The 15,850-nt window shown below is 31.8% G+C and overlaps 2 protein-coding genes across 3 annotated transcripts; one reads left to right on the forward strand and one right to left on the reverse strand.

Annotated features, from left to right (window-relative positions):
- Positions 1-1,901: 1,901 nt before the first annotated feature.
- On the reverse strand, positions 1,902-7,042 carry LOC123323007 (neurogenic locus notch homolog protein 4-like). Of its 2 annotated transcripts, none has more exons than XM_044911181.1 (4): positions 6,717-7,042; positions 5,627-5,761; positions 4,006-4,134; positions 1,902-2,017 (listed from the first exon to the last, which is right to left on the reverse strand). In XM_044911181.1, exons 1-4 carry the CDS (start codon positions 6,748-6,750, stop codon positions 1,953-1,955), a joined length of 363 nt encoding a protein of 120 aa, XP_044767116.1. In that variant the 5' UTR covers positions 6,751-7,042; the 3' UTR covers positions 1,902-1,952. The 2 variants fall into 2 exon arrangements, with proteins under 2 accessions (XP_044767116.1, XP_044767115.1); XM_044911180.1 differs by having other exon boundaries at positions 5,627-5,767; positions 6,717-7,024.
- Positions 7,043-8,890: 1,848 nt separating this feature from the next.
- LOC123312133 (luciferin 4-monooxygenase-like) lies at positions 8,891-15,684 on the forward strand. The gene is made up of 6 exons (XM_044896381.1): positions 8,891-8,972; positions 10,153-10,259; positions 10,466-11,197; positions 12,471-12,764; positions 14,943-15,176; positions 15,368-15,684. Exons 1-6 carry the CDS (start codon positions 8,954-8,956, stop codon positions 15,656-15,658), a joined length of 1,677 nt encoding a protein of 558 aa, XP_044752316.1. The 5' UTR covers positions 8,891-8,953; the 3' UTR covers positions 15,659-15,684.
- Positions 15,685-15,850: the final 166 nt, after the last annotated feature.

A 15,850-nucleotide genomic window follows, 5' to 3' on the forward strand; every position in this document is an offset into this window, starting at 1 on the left:
TTTTTTTTTTTTGAAGTTTTGCTGTACTAGACGATGACGTTGCTTAAAAATACAAAAAAAAAATGAGTAAGTAAACTAACTTATGAAAATGATAAACTAGAAAAACAAAAAAAAATCCATTGACAAATATGAATACAATGAATTTATTATTAGAGTAAATAAAAATACATTACTGAGAAAATATGCAGAAGTAAGGTGACTATTAGAATATTGTCCTAGAGAAGACTGCGTCTGTGAGTTTATTTTTTATGAGGTACCTATCCAATTTTTGTAACTTTTATTTTGATACTGTTTAGATGTACCATTGGCTCCGCGGCTTGCAGTCTCGGCAGTACCCCCAACACTTCGTACCTAATTCGTGAATTTACAGGGTTTTGAATAATTTTCATCATTTTGTTGACCGAAACGGAAATCTGAGATTTATTCATTTAGGAACTTTTTCGGGTAATAAGTAGATTGAATTAGTTGAAATTCTCAAACACTGAAAATTAATAGTACTGAATAAGGTGCCTTTTGTAAATTTTTTTAAAAATATATCGTTCTGGTATATGCTGGGGAAAGATGAATATCCACATAATACTCGATTATTGAGTATCATTAAAAGAAGCAGATCCTTATTTTGAGAACTTTTTAAAATCTTTTTGGGGCGTTCTTCATGTATACTGGTATCATTTCAATGAATTTGGTTATGTTTTATCATGAGTCATAACAAGAAACATACTAGTTACGAAATATATATTCAAATTATGTTGAATAGTAATATTTAGATGTGAAGTTCTTGATTAGCAAGGGTAATTTTTTCTGTGATAAACAATGCTTTTCAATTTTTTTCCACAGAATGGCGACTATATAGTTCTTTTGGGTATCTTTGCGATTTTACCTTTTACCGTGAAAATATGTGAAGGGATTCATATGTAATATAATTAACACGAGCTGTGTGTGTGTTTGATATCTTGTTGTCTTATCAACTAACTGAGCAAAATGACCTAGTAATTGTGATCAATCTCCAGGATCAATAATTCTAGTCAGTTGTACATAAAACAAAGAGTTTTATCTCCGTCTCATATTTTAGTACTAAGCGATAGTTTTTTCGGCCGAAGTAATGTTGTTATTTCGTTTTCATATGACCCTCATTATTAGGATAAATGAAAAATGGCATCATAGCTTCGAATGTTAGAGTTTGCGTTTTCGATTGTTTGGCAAAATTAGCGTTAGGCATCGCCAGCCTAACGATAACGACTTTTATGGTTTCTATCTGTTTGTGAAATTGTTAAAGCCTAATCCTTCTTAGTAATGCGTAATATTCCATGTAATAGGTTGCAAAAATACAGAGCTATTTCAGATTCTGCAAAGAGATTTCACGAATAAAATTTGGATTTGTGTTCTTCCATTTAACTTAACTTTGGGACGTTTGGGTAGCTGTTGAAAAAATTGTGAAGCTAAGACTTATAATAATATTATTAGTTTTTGTGAAACCAATTCGAAAAAACTCTTTGTTTTAGAAAATATTACAATTATTCTGTAACATTCTAGTCATCATGGGATTATTCTGAGTAACTTCGTCTGAAGTTTAAATATCCAGTTATAAATTCTATCATCCCGGCGTGTATCGACAGAAATACACTCGATAATTAAAGAATTTTGCAAATGCTGTGGAATTTTCCCAATGTGACATTGGTGAACTTACCAGATTTTCCGTGGTTTCCAAAAGAATTTCTGTAGAACTTTAATTGAATATCGTTATAACTTTTTTACTCTTTGTTTCGAGTTTGTTTACGAATGTTGATGTGGGTACTGTGATGCAGTTGAAATACATTAATTGCAATATTGAATACGTGGATCATCTTTATACATACTTGTAAATTGTTTTACTTTCAAAAGAAATAAATATGATAAGCACAATCCGTCGAGATTTTTATTGAATTTTATTTACTGTATATTGTACACCTTTCCTATATTACTATGCATTCATATGGAAAAATATTGGCTGAACCTGAAGCTCCTTGTGTGGGACAGGCTGAAAATAAAAAATATATAAGGAAAAAAATAACTATCTATTCTAATATCCTGTAATCTTTACCCTAAAAATGTAGAAGCTAATGAAAAAGAAAAAATTATTGGTAAGGCCTGAGGGGCACAAATTTTCGGCAATTAACAAAAAATTTATAAAAATAGTAATATATAATCAAACTATTAATGCGATGCAGTTTTCGAATAAATTTTAAATATTTGTAATAGCGGAAAAGCATTCTGTTGAGCTGTTTAGAATGAGAATGAGCATAATTTTGTTTCCTCTGTGTCTCAACGCATTCTATTTATAAGCGAATCCAAAAATCTAAATGCCTTATGATAAAACTTGAAACGAACAGGCTATTTTGAGTGTTAGTTAAAACTGTAGAGTTTTATCTTCTATCTTGTTATTATTCATAATTCAAAGTATGTCAACAAGGGAACTGAATGAGCTAAAGGAGAGTGACCAGAATGATGCCGCGAATTTCTTTATCAAAATACCAAAAGCCAGATTCTGAAGAAATATAAGTAGCAGTACCCAATCTTGTTTGTAGCTAACCGGACTATTTGGCTAATAGTTTTGCGATGAGTACGATGACACTGCACTTGAATTCTCCGGGATGATTCATCGAGGGCGACAGGCGGTAGGTATGTCCAATGAATTGGGAAGAAATTCTTATAACAAAGTCAACTAGTAAAAGTGTTTTCAACTAGTTTTATGCTCATAGTTTTATTTTTGATGACGCAATTTAACACTTTTACAAAGAACGATTGTTTTTTTTTTGCAAAAGTATTAAGGTTGGAAAGAAATTGCAACATTATATAGAAATCAAATCGTTTCTATTTCGTTATTTCGTAGAGATTTTTTCCATAAAGCCAATTATTGAATGGTGGGGCAATTATATAGAACTTTTGTTCACAGAAACATATCACCCTAATATTTCATTTCTTTATGAGTTCATATTCTGGTTTTCCACAGGATAAATGCCTAACCAAAAACCTATTGTCCTGTGGAAAAATATAAATCTAACTTCTGTATGTGTGAATTGATTTTAAAAAACTTTAGGCTCTATTTGAAGAAGCATTAAACTCAGGATCTCCGTAACAGATGAAAATAATCATAGTCTAATAGACCTTTATATTAATATTATAGTCTATGAAAATAACACATTAAATATTAAATTGAAAACCAATGGGCGTTATGTAACCAAACCTCATCTAATTATGCAAAATGGCGTTAAATGCTTTTTTGCATATTTCAATTCTAAAAATTGAAACAAAAACGCGGCCGCATGCGTCTTCTTACATCCGACCATTCAACATTCAAGACATCACCCTTCCGCCTGTTCATCGAATACGTTTTTAACAGTTTCGTTTGAGTAATGTGCACATTAGCCGGCTAAAGATGAACTCCCTGTCTTAAATGAATATTTTATCCAGATTTTATCGAACTTTAGACGGTCCTCGAATATAAACCTAAGTTTACCCGGCTAAACTTTAAAGTTTATGCTCACACCTATCTTTAACCGTAACATATGCATTCTAGGAAGGACACTGACAAAAATTCAAGCCTGGTTGTTTATTATATGCGGAAGTATGAAATTTATTCTTTGAAAACTTCTCCTGATATAATAATATTGATTCCGCCTCATTGCATCAATCGAACGATAACCTAAAGGGTCATATATATGATATGATCTAACAGGCAGTTGGGTCAAACTTTTTTTGTGTGCATCTTATATAATCATTTCTTTAATTTTTCCAATATGACTTTTCAAAAAATTGAAAAATCTTATCGTTTGAATTTTGATTCTGCCTAAAATGAGCATTACCTAGAGATAAACCTGTCCCTGATGGCATTTTACCTATTTTCGTTAGCATTCTTTTTCCGTATTGTAGGTTGTGTACGTTAGAGATGATCTTATTTGTACGCAAAAATAACTATTTACTACGCCTCAAATCGACAGCAACTAAAAATATCCCATAAAAACTCACCTCTATGACATCTTTGTCCGAAAAATCCTGTGCCATCACATCTGCAAATGAAGTAAGGTCTTTGGGATATTTGAATGCAGGAGCCCCCATTCATGCATGGATTCGGATAACAGCTATCTCTCCTTTTTCCTGTGACAATTTCAAAAGTGAATTCAAGATTCAATGTGTTCGATGTGATAGTTACACTAATAATTTAATAAGAAGGTATGGTATTCATGTTTAATGTAATCGAAAAATTCTAGTCTACTAGGTGATGAATTATGAAGACATATATGCGGAGCAATTTTAATGCTGCTCATTCGAAAACATCAACACTTAAAAGGTCCAAAGCCTTCGGACTAAGTATCTAGCCTGAAAACTTTTGTATAAACTGACTGACTAGTTACTAGGCATTGAGCTCTATAAACTTTATCTAGTTCAATGTTACTAGGATATGTAACAGGTGTCCCAAATGAGTGATCAATAATTAACCTTCGTTTCTATGCTTAAAAATATTGGGGGATTCAAATTTTTTTTTCGATAAAAACTTCTGGACGGAACTGCAGCCTTTGAAGGTATACGACCCTTGACATGGATTTTCATCTATTTTCCCAGGAACTACCTTAGTTAATATTATCATCAGCAATCAAAATCAGCTGATGCTTTTCTAATTAAAGTCTTCAAGTGTAAATTTCTCAACAAATTTCGGATGCACGGTTTCCGAGAATAACAGTGTTTGAGACTTATCATCATCGAACCGTAGAAAAAATAATTGTGAGATATTTACTAAATGAATTTGAGTTAATAGTTTGAGGAGCGACTAATTGAAATTTTTATAGTTTCTTACAGTAATAGTTCAGCTCCACGATTCCAAAGGGCCAGACCAAGTTTCGTGATTCTTGCTGCGGTAATATATAAATAATAATATCCTTCGTCGAAATTTAAAAAAAAAAAAAAATTACTGATGAAATTTCCAAATAATTTTGATCGCAGAATATGGAGGTAAAATACTGACCACTAATTCTGGAACATCCAGTATACAGACAGGGTGAGTCTATGACTTGTACATATATTTTAAGAGAAGACTCCTGAGTTCCGAAGAAACACTTTCCTTTACCATTTTTCTAATTGGGCTCAGTTGGAAACATATAGGCTGTATGCGTTACGCCTAACTCTCACTAATAAATATTTGACCATTTTGGAAAATAAAAGTATTTTTTTCACATTTTCTCGTATAGGTACTTAATGTGTCGTTTTCGAAAAATGTAAATTCAAAAATTCAGGTTCAGGCTTTGCCTGAACAGATATCTGTTTATTCTAAAGGGAACTTATTATGAAAACTTAAATTGGATATATCTTTCTTATTTAGGCCGAATACGTTATAACTTATAACTAATATAATATATGGCGAATTATATAAAAATAAGAAGTCGGGGGTCAATTTTCTGTATAACGTGTGATGAACTAAAAATCCTTTGCTGAAAAAAGATTATCGGAAAACCCTGTATATTTTCATGAAGTCCTCTGTGAATTCTGGCAAATATTGGGCCAAATATTTCTGCCTGAAATGCATCACATCAGGAGAAATCCAATATGGTATAGGAAAATAGTTTTTTCGTTCGATATAATTATGGAAATATACCTTTTAGAGCACTATTGCACTCTGCCATTGTTTCATATCTATACTCCGAAATACATCCAAAACCACAAGAGCAAATACCATTTCTGATTCGACATCCGTCTTTGGTCTGATCCATATCACAAGCAGTACAGATTCCTAAAACTGAAACAATATTTGTTTTTTCTTGCAACAAACAGTTTTATCTGGGATTCTCTACTGATATCAAGAATATTATGGGAATTGAACTCCTTCAATAAGGTTCTTCATATTTTTATGAGCTTTATTCTTAGGCGGATTAAGTAAATTGAATTCATTTTTTTAATGGATTGCATAACAACTCTTTAAATAAAAAAATTAGCTTCATTGCTGCCCCAGTGACCGTCAACTTGAACTAAAATTTTCACTAGACATCATCATAGGCAAAACATTTTTGGTTACTTCTATCCTGTTTATTGTAAAACTCGCACGATTGGCACTCTATTACATTACTTTTACTGTTCATTACTGTGGTTGTTTTTAGATGAAACTAGGAATTCGAGAATCTTTCTTTGGGCAATGCTGATTCAAAGTAGAAAAAATATAGGTGTGTATTACAGTTTGGGTAGAACTTCCATTGGGGTAATAAATTTTGGTATAACTCGGGTTAAACTGAGTCATTTTGTATTAACTTGTGTTGTTTGTTAATATTGCCCACCTAAATTTTATTTTCAAATTCGATCTTTCAACAGTTTCAAACATATAGGTAGCATTTAAAAAAGCAAATCCCAGAATTGTTAACAAACAAACTGTTTTATATATACAATTTATTGTTGAAATATGTTTCAAATTTTAATAATATTCATCAATAATTTGAATATTTCATTAGATATATTATCCGGTGAAATATTTTACATCCCTCATCACAATCCTATTTTGGGTCTTCAGGTTATTCTCGTTGAGGTATAGCAAGCATAAACGGATTGTTTTTTTTAATGACTTTTTATTTGTGATAATAAAGTTTTCATGATTTAATCGTAAAAGTATGAAATGAATTTGAAATCGATATAATAAATTATTAAAATTGTTAAAAAATATTTCCGAGTTCACTAACATACCAAAACCATTTACTCACCTAAAATAAATAATACAGTCACTTTGAACAACATTTTCGTAAAGTATAGAATCGGTTTCGATTCAAGAAGATACTGTTTAGTTTTTTTGTGGAAAATTAAAAAAAGGTAGATAATATAATGGTTTCCGTTGTTTTCTCAGTGGGAGGCTCTTGCCTCCACTACAACTCAACTCATTTAACTAAAGCAAAGATGCGGTTCTGTTCTGTTTTGATAACAAAGTCGTTGGCCTCTGCTTCTTCCCACTCTGATACTGATAAATCAAAGGGCGCTACACAAATTTGAAACTGAATACTAGTTGCCCATCGCCGGAAATTCGATTCATTTAACTCATCTGCTTCGTTGATCTAATAATGCGATGTTTTTGATAGAGCAGGCTGATGGTAGTATGCCACGGATTGAGTTTTGTAGCTCCATTATTAAGAAAACTGCAGTCTCTAGTACGCACAGCTAGGGCGGGGTTATTAGTTATATTTCGAATATTTGATTGTGACATGCAGCTTATTTCAAAGCTGTTATAAAGATTTTCGAGTTTTCTCCAATTAATATAAGAGTCATTTTTTATGAAAAATATTTGTCTATTACAAAGGGAGTGGTATGATCTATAAACTTCTATAATATTTTACATAACAATATTTCAGTCTTATAAAATCGTTAATCTGATCAGAAATAAGAGAGTGATTAGGCTTACTATCGCTTAGTACATAAAATCAACATAACAAATTTATTTCTGCAATATTTTGTCATTTAAAAAATTCTTCAATTTAATAAGGAAATGCCATTATTCGAAAAAAAAATATAATTTTGTTATATAAATACACAAAAAATTTGGGTTGCTATTTGAAAAAATTCAGCTAACTTCCACCTCTATATCTTTGACCTCAAAATACATAAACAACAAAATTTGAATTTTATCAAACCTTTTAACATATAAATGACTAAATCTTCAGCAACAAATGGTTTTTCCAATTCTGGAACAATAAATTTGGGTTACTATTTGAAAAAACTCTTCCACCTCTCGTATATAGGGTGTACATGACAAATTCCTCAATCATACATTTGAAATAAAAATTGTCTTGATCGAGCATTTTTTCTACAATACAGTAAATACCGAAGAAATCAATATTGTAGAATACTTCTTACTTTTTACTCACCCTGTATAGTACTGTCAAGCTCTCATCAACTATAACTTTATTCGACACCTTGATTATTTTGTAAATACTAGACATCTTCATATCTAAAGGGAATTTGATGATTGCCTACCTCATTTACTTTGGTGATCAGTTCATGATTATGTAAGAAACAGTCAAGAGCAGAAGATGGCGTATAGGTACTGAATTTGTTTTTATAACCAATTTTTTGAAAAGAAAAATCAAGAAAATTCTGATCCAAAATATTATAGGGGTTGTTTTTCCTTTGCAGGGTAAGGAAAACCAACAGAAGCTGCAATTATGTATAAGCGTTATCTTTCATTAATTATAGGTACCTATATTAGATGCCCCTTATTACATCTAGAGATGTTGAGCAAACCTTTTACACTAGATTTTAAAGGGCTACTCTCAATAAGATTTTAAATCTGCTTCGAAAAACAAATTTCAAATCCTCCTGAAATTTTCTAAATTAACATTTCGAAACAAATAGAGATATCGATAAAACAAACTCAAAATTGTGTATATGTATTTGGTTCAAATGAAACCACACTCCTAGAATAAAAAAAATTCATAACTCATTAAATTGTACAATAAGTAATGAGTCGAATATTGATGCTCTCAAGATCTAAATTCTAAGTTCAACGGACAGCATGACAAACTTCGGTCTTTTCCTGTTTGTTCTTCGATTTTCAAACGACTTTGTCGACTAAAACCAAAAGTTTTGATAATGTTTACCGGTTGACAGTTGATGTCGATAATACATATATGATATTTCATATTCCATTTATTAGTAATTCGTCTAAACAATCTTTAATTCTATCTTGATTAACCTAAATACACTAGATGAAAATATAGGTATAGGTATATTCATTTTTATACATTTAACAGACGTTGAAAATCTTGAAATACATTGTTAACTAAAAATGGAATCTTGGCAGATACTACGCCTATGATTATTTCACTGAACCGACCTGAAAGCGATTATAAGAAATCAAGATCAGTATATTTTTCTACACTCTATTACTAGTCGCTTCCTTAGAAATACACTTCGACATATTAATTCCCTGACAACGTGAATTGTTAAAGTGATGAGAAAATACATTTCAGGTAATAATGATGGGTAATTAATTAGAAATAAGGAATTATTTTCAAGTTGATAATTTAGAGTCGATTTCTGTTTAGATGAATATCGTGAATCTTTCTAAATTTTCGACCTGAAATCTGTTGTATTGTGTTGAAGTTAATTTGGAGTTTGCTAAAGAAGTATTTCTTAATTAGCTTTGGATTGAGATTCTTTGAAAAATTTCATGGTGGATGGAATATCTTGCCAATTTCCAGATTATCATTGTTATTATTTCATTTATTGTAATCGTGGAAATAAAAAATTTTTTATAAATAATCGACAGAATCATGATTGACGAGTGAACAGAATAATATGTCCCTGTAACATTTATATCTATATCTGGCATGCTGGTAAAGCTTCTGATTCAAAATTTTCCACTTATATTTCCTTTCCTCGTGAGCAGTGAAGAATTTCAAATTGAAATTTTCAGCAAAAATGCATGTTTTGGATCAAAAAACTGTATTTTTTTTAAACGGAAACCAATGAATGAATTACTTCAAATCCTCTTTATTATCTATAAAGCATTTTTGTGAGCAATTCGAGTCCTGCTCGTTTTTGTTCTTTACTTATCCTGGAAATAACCAAATGAAAAATAATTAAATTTTGGAGTGAAACAAGAATTTTTAGTTGAATTTTCAGATTCTTTTAATTCATTAAATTTTCGACCGAAAATAACATCAACTTTCGTTTTCCCGATTACACTCTTTTTTTCTTGCACAATCACAATTTCATCTATTTATTCATCAATTTCTTCCATGGAATAAAATTGAAATGAGAAAAAACTATAAAAAAGTTTAAAATGGAGCTCTGATATAAGGATCGAAATTTCTGCTCACGAAAGTTCAAACGATTTGTCCTAAAGTCAATTGGATATTGGACTGCCTTGTGGAGCGCCACTTAAATTAATAATTTCATGAGATACTGAACGAAATTCCTTATGACCGAATAAGAGCATAACGGGTTTTATCCAAAACAGCCAAAATGTTTTTGAGCAATTCATAAAAATCTCTCTTTTTTCTATAAACATCGTCTTGTGCTTGTGCGACCTTGTATCACAAGTCGAATTAGGATACGTCTAATAAACCGAACGTTTGATGATTTAATATTTAACCCTCAGTCAAATAAATTAATTGAAGAAAATCAGTTGAAACATTTTTTTTTCAGAAGGCAACCTATTGGTTGGTGAAGATGTGGTATTCGAGCCTGCTGAGGGTGGATTAGGTCATGAGGTCTTTAAAGCTTTGAACTTGAACAAGGGAAAGATTGTTGAGGTTGGTATAAAAGCAGAAGAAGCCTGCGAGCTACAAATTGAAAAAGTTAATTAGGAGAGATAATAATATGTAGTACCTAGGTACTTTCTAATTTTGAAAATTGGGATTCGAGACTCATATGATAGGCCTAGATGTTTGTTCTCCTTAACCCGTCAAAAGATAATTTCTCTACATTTTATCATAAAATAGATATTATATTATTCCAGCGTATTCTGGAAACTGGAGAGGAGATTTCTTATGACGATCTTCTTATTAGAAGTGTAAGAGTTGCCTTATTTTTCGCTGAAAAAAAATTGAAGAAGGATGATGTTGTCTGTTTATGCAGCAGAAACAATAGCCATACAATGGTAACTCTTATAGCCTCAAAATTTGCTGATGTTCACTTCTCTGCGATGGAGCCAACGTTACCTTTGGATGATATTATTTATTTAATAAATCTGATTCGACCTAAGGTACTATTCGTGGTTGAAAACGTCATAACTAAAATCGAGGAAGCATTTAAAAAATTGGATTTCCGATGTGAACTCGTTTTATTAGGATGTGAGTCGACCAAATATACGAACATACATCAGCTGTATTCTCCCAAAGAGGAAGAGGAAAAATATCGTCCATCGTTTGTTAAAAATCTCAAAGAAACTGCAATCATATTTCTTAGCAGTGGAACTTCTGGAAAACCTAAAGCAGTGTGTGTGAATCATTATGCGCTTCTGGCACAAATATACATCTTGGCAAGCCAATTCCATCGGAAAGGAACGGTGAGATTCAGCAATTTCACCGAAGAATTCTCTACAGGGGAAAATTCAATACTCCACTATGCACCACTGTATTGGTTAACAGGTGTAATGTTCAGTATGATTCCTATATTTTGTGGAGGTACCTTTTTGATAGGCACTTCCTTTAATGCTGCGAATGCTTGGAATGCGTTGGAAAAATATCAGGTGGGTTTTTTACTTACAACTTACGCCTCTTTAGCTAATATACAGGGTGGTCCAGATCGTAACCAAGAAATTTAAACCACGTATTCTACATCAAAAATAAGCCCTAGTTTGTCATATAAATATATGTCGAGAAATGTTTCCTCTCCGTGATACGGGGTGTTAAAATTATAGAAAAAAAAATGTTTCTTATTAATAACTTTCACACTGCTTGAATCATTTTTATGAAATTTGAGACATAGGTTTTGAGCGTCAAGGAGCACTTTTTGCATAATATCATTTGTTTTCTATTCTACCAGTGGCGTCCGCACTGCAGCGAGACTGAATATTTTCAGATAAAAAATGATACGCCCCTGGTTTTCCCGACAATAAAAATTACAATTTAAATCCTTAATTAATTTTGAGCAAATTCGGTCTCTTGACTTTTTGCTGTACGACTCACCGTTTTCGATTAAAAACACATTCTCATGCATGAAGAAATCGCCAAAATTTGATATAGCAAAAATAGTCTTATTATTATTATGTAGCTCCATATCAAATTTTGGCGATTTCTTCATGCATGAGAATGTGTTTTAACCGGAAACGGTGCCTCGTACAGCAAAAATTCAAGAGACCGAATTTGCTCAAAATTAATTAAGGATGTAAATAGTAATTTTTATTGTCGGAAAAACCAGTGGCGTATCATTTTTTTACCTGAAAATATTCAGTCTCGCTGCAGTGCGGTCGCCACTGGTAGAATAGAAATAAGTGATATTATGCAAAAAGTGCTCCTTGACGCTCAAAACCTATGTCTCGAATTTCATAAAAATATTTGAGTGTGAAAGTTATTAATAAAAAACATTCTTTTTTCTATAATTTTAACACCCCGTATCTCGGAGAGGAAACATTTCTAGACATATGTTTATATGACAAACTAGGGCTTATTTTTGATGTAGAATACGTGGTTAAAATTTCTTGGTTACGATCCTGTAGAACTTAATTCTAGATTGGGCCAAATAATATTGATTTTCAAAAACATTTTACTAGTAATAGTTAGAATGAATTTTTGAGTGCCAAAACTTTCTATTATTAATTTTATTTATTAGGTTATAAAATTTTCGATTTCATACTGTTACTCTTCTGAATTTTGTTTTTATGAAACAAATCCATACAAGATCCACTTCCAATCTCAAATATCTTTACCTATTTTAAGACAACCAGAAAAATCTCGGATTTAACGAGGTTTTTTATCCCATTCTACTTTTTTATTCTTACAAAATTCACTGTTTATCTTCAGCCAGACTCCATTATCCTACCACCAGGACAAACAAACGAACTATGCTCCTACGGCTTTTCCAAAAAACGCATCAAGAGTGTTAATATTTTTGGAGTAGGTGGCGGTTTTGTCACTACCACTCATATGAAGGATATGAAAAAATGTTTTCCGAATACAAAGATCACTCAGTTGTATGGCCAGACAGAAAATACTGGACCAATATCTCTTTTCAATTCTAGTGATCCAGAGGAAATGGAATACCAACAGAATCACCTCAACAGTTGCGGAAAACCAGTGAATGGTTTTAAGATGAAAGTAAGTTGTGTTCATGTTGAATATACTCGAAAGTCGAAACTCATGTTGCTTAATTAATAATTAAGTGGGTTTCGGTCCTTTTTCACTATACCTAAGTATTAGTTTAATTCTACCTTTGCACTTTGAGATGACCTTACTGACAGTTCATCTTAGGGCTCTGGAAGTTCCAAAAGAGATCAACACCACCTTTGGAACTTCTTTATAGAGTCTGAAGAAGTCCTATCAGTGAGCTCGAAACATAAGTTGCAAGGAAAATGAATAATAATTAAACTTGAAGGAAGTTGACATAAAAATTGTATTTTTCTAATTTTGACGTATAAAGTAACCAGTTACGAAAAGTAAGATATTTCGAAACTTGTGTGATGAAAAGATACTTGCTTCAATAGTAACGGTGTGGAAAATTTAATAATTTCCATCACTAGACGATTTTAAAGGAATCTCCGAGAGAAGCTTTTAAAGAATTTTTTGGTATTTTTAATTTCAATTCATAGCAACATCCTATTCAAAATTTGAAAAAATATTGTGCTAAACAAGTTCGGAAACAGTATTTTTCGTATTTCGCATTCTTTCGCGCAACGAGCTCACGAAAACTAATGCTTTTCCCAACTGGTTGCACAACTAACTATTTTAATTAAATTATTCCAATCTCCAATAACGAAATGAATTATTCTTCTACCGTTTCAACTCATAAATAAGGGTGTAAATAAATATACTTGTGAAAAGATTTAAGAAGTGTTTACTTCAAAGATAGTGTAGGTCTTTCATTTAATTTTTTTATCAGCTCCGGCTTAGATAACAGCTTCCTAAAAAAGGTACCTAAAAAGTAATTTCCAATTTCTCTATAGAAACCAGAAAACAAAAATTCAACAGACATTCTACAGGAGAAGACGAGCAGACAATCAAAAAAGATTTGTGATGATCCCCTATACAGGGTGAGTCTTTGACCCGTACAAGTATTTCAACAGTGAATTCTTGAGGTCAAAAGAAACACTTTTCTTTTCTTTACCATTTTTTCCGAATCGGCTCGGTTTAAAAGATACAGGCTGTTGAAAAATAATAAAAAATGTTATTTTCAGTTCTATCTCACAAACGGTTTTATCGAATGAAATGAAATTCGGATTATAGTTTTTCATTCATTTGATGAATCTTTTCGAATACTAGATATCACCCACGTCTTCCAGTTTTCCTATTATGGCCATTATATACGTACCATGAATTCCGAAAATTCAAAGAACCCAACTAAGTTGGACCCTATATTGAATATATGAACGTTTTGTAAAATAAAAGTATTATTTATATTTTCTCATATAATGCGCCGTTTTTAAGTAATTTGATGTTCAAAATTTAAAAAAGTATCTGCGAAATTTAAAAAATTGGGTACTTTGGCTGAATACAACTCTGTTTAAAAGATCCACAGACGTGTAGTGTCACAGATTTACCTAGTTATTCTGAAGGTAATTTTGTTTATCCCTCATGAAAACTTAAAATGGCTATATCTTTTTATCAGGGCCGAATCGAAAAAAATGGTATAGGAAAAAAATGTTTCTTATGACCTCAAGAATCTACTATTAGAATATTTGTACGAGTCAAAGACTCACCTGATATAGGCAAAGGGTGGAAGACGCTAGAAAAAGCCCTAAAATTTATATTGAAGGATACTTTTTTCCTAATATTATACTATTGAAAAATTAATTTTTGAATGATAGCTGGATTCATTCTGAACAAATAAGATGTACTGTTATTTCTTGGTAAAAGTAAGTATCGGTTTTGAAGAAAAAAAAATTATCAATATCAAAATTGACCTATCAGACGGATTAATGCTGACATTATAATAGAGGAACAACACCAACATTCTTTTTCATTTCATTCTCGCTGCTATAGAAAGAATATAATTTCTATCAGTTTTCTGGTTTCTAAGAAAAAAATTAAAAATTTCTTTTCAGGCGCCATATTGAGGGGACTGTAGCTAAGCCCGTAGTGCTCGAAAAAAAGTTACGTGAAAGACCCACACTATTGTTTGACAAGAAAATTTTGCACAACTATTAATTTACATATTAGGTATATTGGTGATTTTTCATTTTTTGTACCTGTGGAATTATTTCTTGAGGGCAACCAAGTCAGCACTTGACACCAAGTACCTAGTAGGTATCTATTCAATAATTCAATACATATTTTCAGGTAGTAAATGTTGACACAGAAGAAATTTGCGGCCCTGGGGAAAGGGGAGAATTGAGGACATTAAGTAAATACATCATGAATGAATATTACAAAATGGATTCAAGTTTTGCCTTCGACTCGGATGGATGGTTCAAAACTGGCGATCTAGTTTACTTCGACGAAAATGGCTGCATATATGTAGTTGATAGGATAAAAGATCTTATATTATATTCCCTTCACAATATTGCACCTTCAGTAAGTACTTTTCTGGCTATCACACATAAAAACGCTATTTTGTGCGAAATCAAAACTTAAAACTTAAAATAAATATTCTGAATCGCTAAAAGATTCCTTGTAAGAAACATATGAGGAGTTTTTAAAATGCCTCACAAAAGTAAAGTACCTACCCTTTAAGTTAAACTTACTTTCTTCATTGATTTTTTCAGGTTATAGAAAACATTCTAAAACAACACCCAGCAGTCTTCGAATGCTGCGTGGTCGGAAAGCCACATTTAAGAGACAACGAGCATCCAATTGGCATAGTGGTCCTACGGGAAGACCATAAGGGAAAAACTACAGAAGAAGAGATAGTTTCATTCGTAAACGAACGCGTACCTGATGATAGGTATAAAATACGAGCAGGCATTATATTCATTGAAGGAATGTTGAAGACTTCTACCGGAAAAATCAGAAAACTAGAAATGAAAAGAAGACTAATTGAAGGACTTCCTATTTAGAATAACTATATTCTGTGCTTCTCTTGGCAATCTGTTGTATATTGCAAAAAATGACTTCATTTGCAGCATATTTACAAATAAATTCTTGAAATTGAAAACGACGTTTCAATTTTTTCAACCTTTATTGCTCCTTGGGACAACTGGAAAACTGATGTATACAATCGACTCTGCCTATTCGTTCCAACCATATCA

This window comes from Coccinella septempunctata, chromosome 1 (genome assembly GCF_907165205.1).
Source record: "Coccinella septempunctata chromosome 1, icCocSept1.1, whole genome shotgun sequence".
NCBI classification, from domain to species: domain Eukaryota; kingdom Metazoa; phylum Arthropoda; class Insecta; order Coleoptera; family Coccinellidae; genus Coccinella; species Coccinella septempunctata.

Excerpts from the sequence above, each read along its gene's own strand:
- LOC123323007 (XM_044911180.1), bottom strand. The coding sequence starts at position 6,750 with ATGTTGTTCAAAGTGACTGTATTATTTATTTTAG. Across the intron at positions 4,135-5,626 it reads GTGCAATAGTGCTCTAAAAG|GAAAAAGGAGAGATAGCTGT; the intron begins GTATATTTCCAT and ends AAATTGTCACAG. Across the intron at positions 2,018-4,005 it reads CGGACAAAGATGTCATAGAG|CCTGTCCCACACAAGGAGCT; the intron begins GTGAGTTTTTAT and ends TTTTATTTTCAG.
- LOC123312133 (XM_044896381.1), top strand. Across the intron at positions 10,260-10,465 it reads ACAAGGGAAAGATTGTTGAG|CGTATTCTGGAAACTGGAGA; the intron begins GTTGGTATAAAA and ends ATATTATTCCAG. Across the intron at positions 15,177-15,367 it reads TTCACAATATTGCACCTTCA|GTTATAGAAAACATTCTAAA; the intron begins GTAAGTACTTTT and ends TGATTTTTTCAG.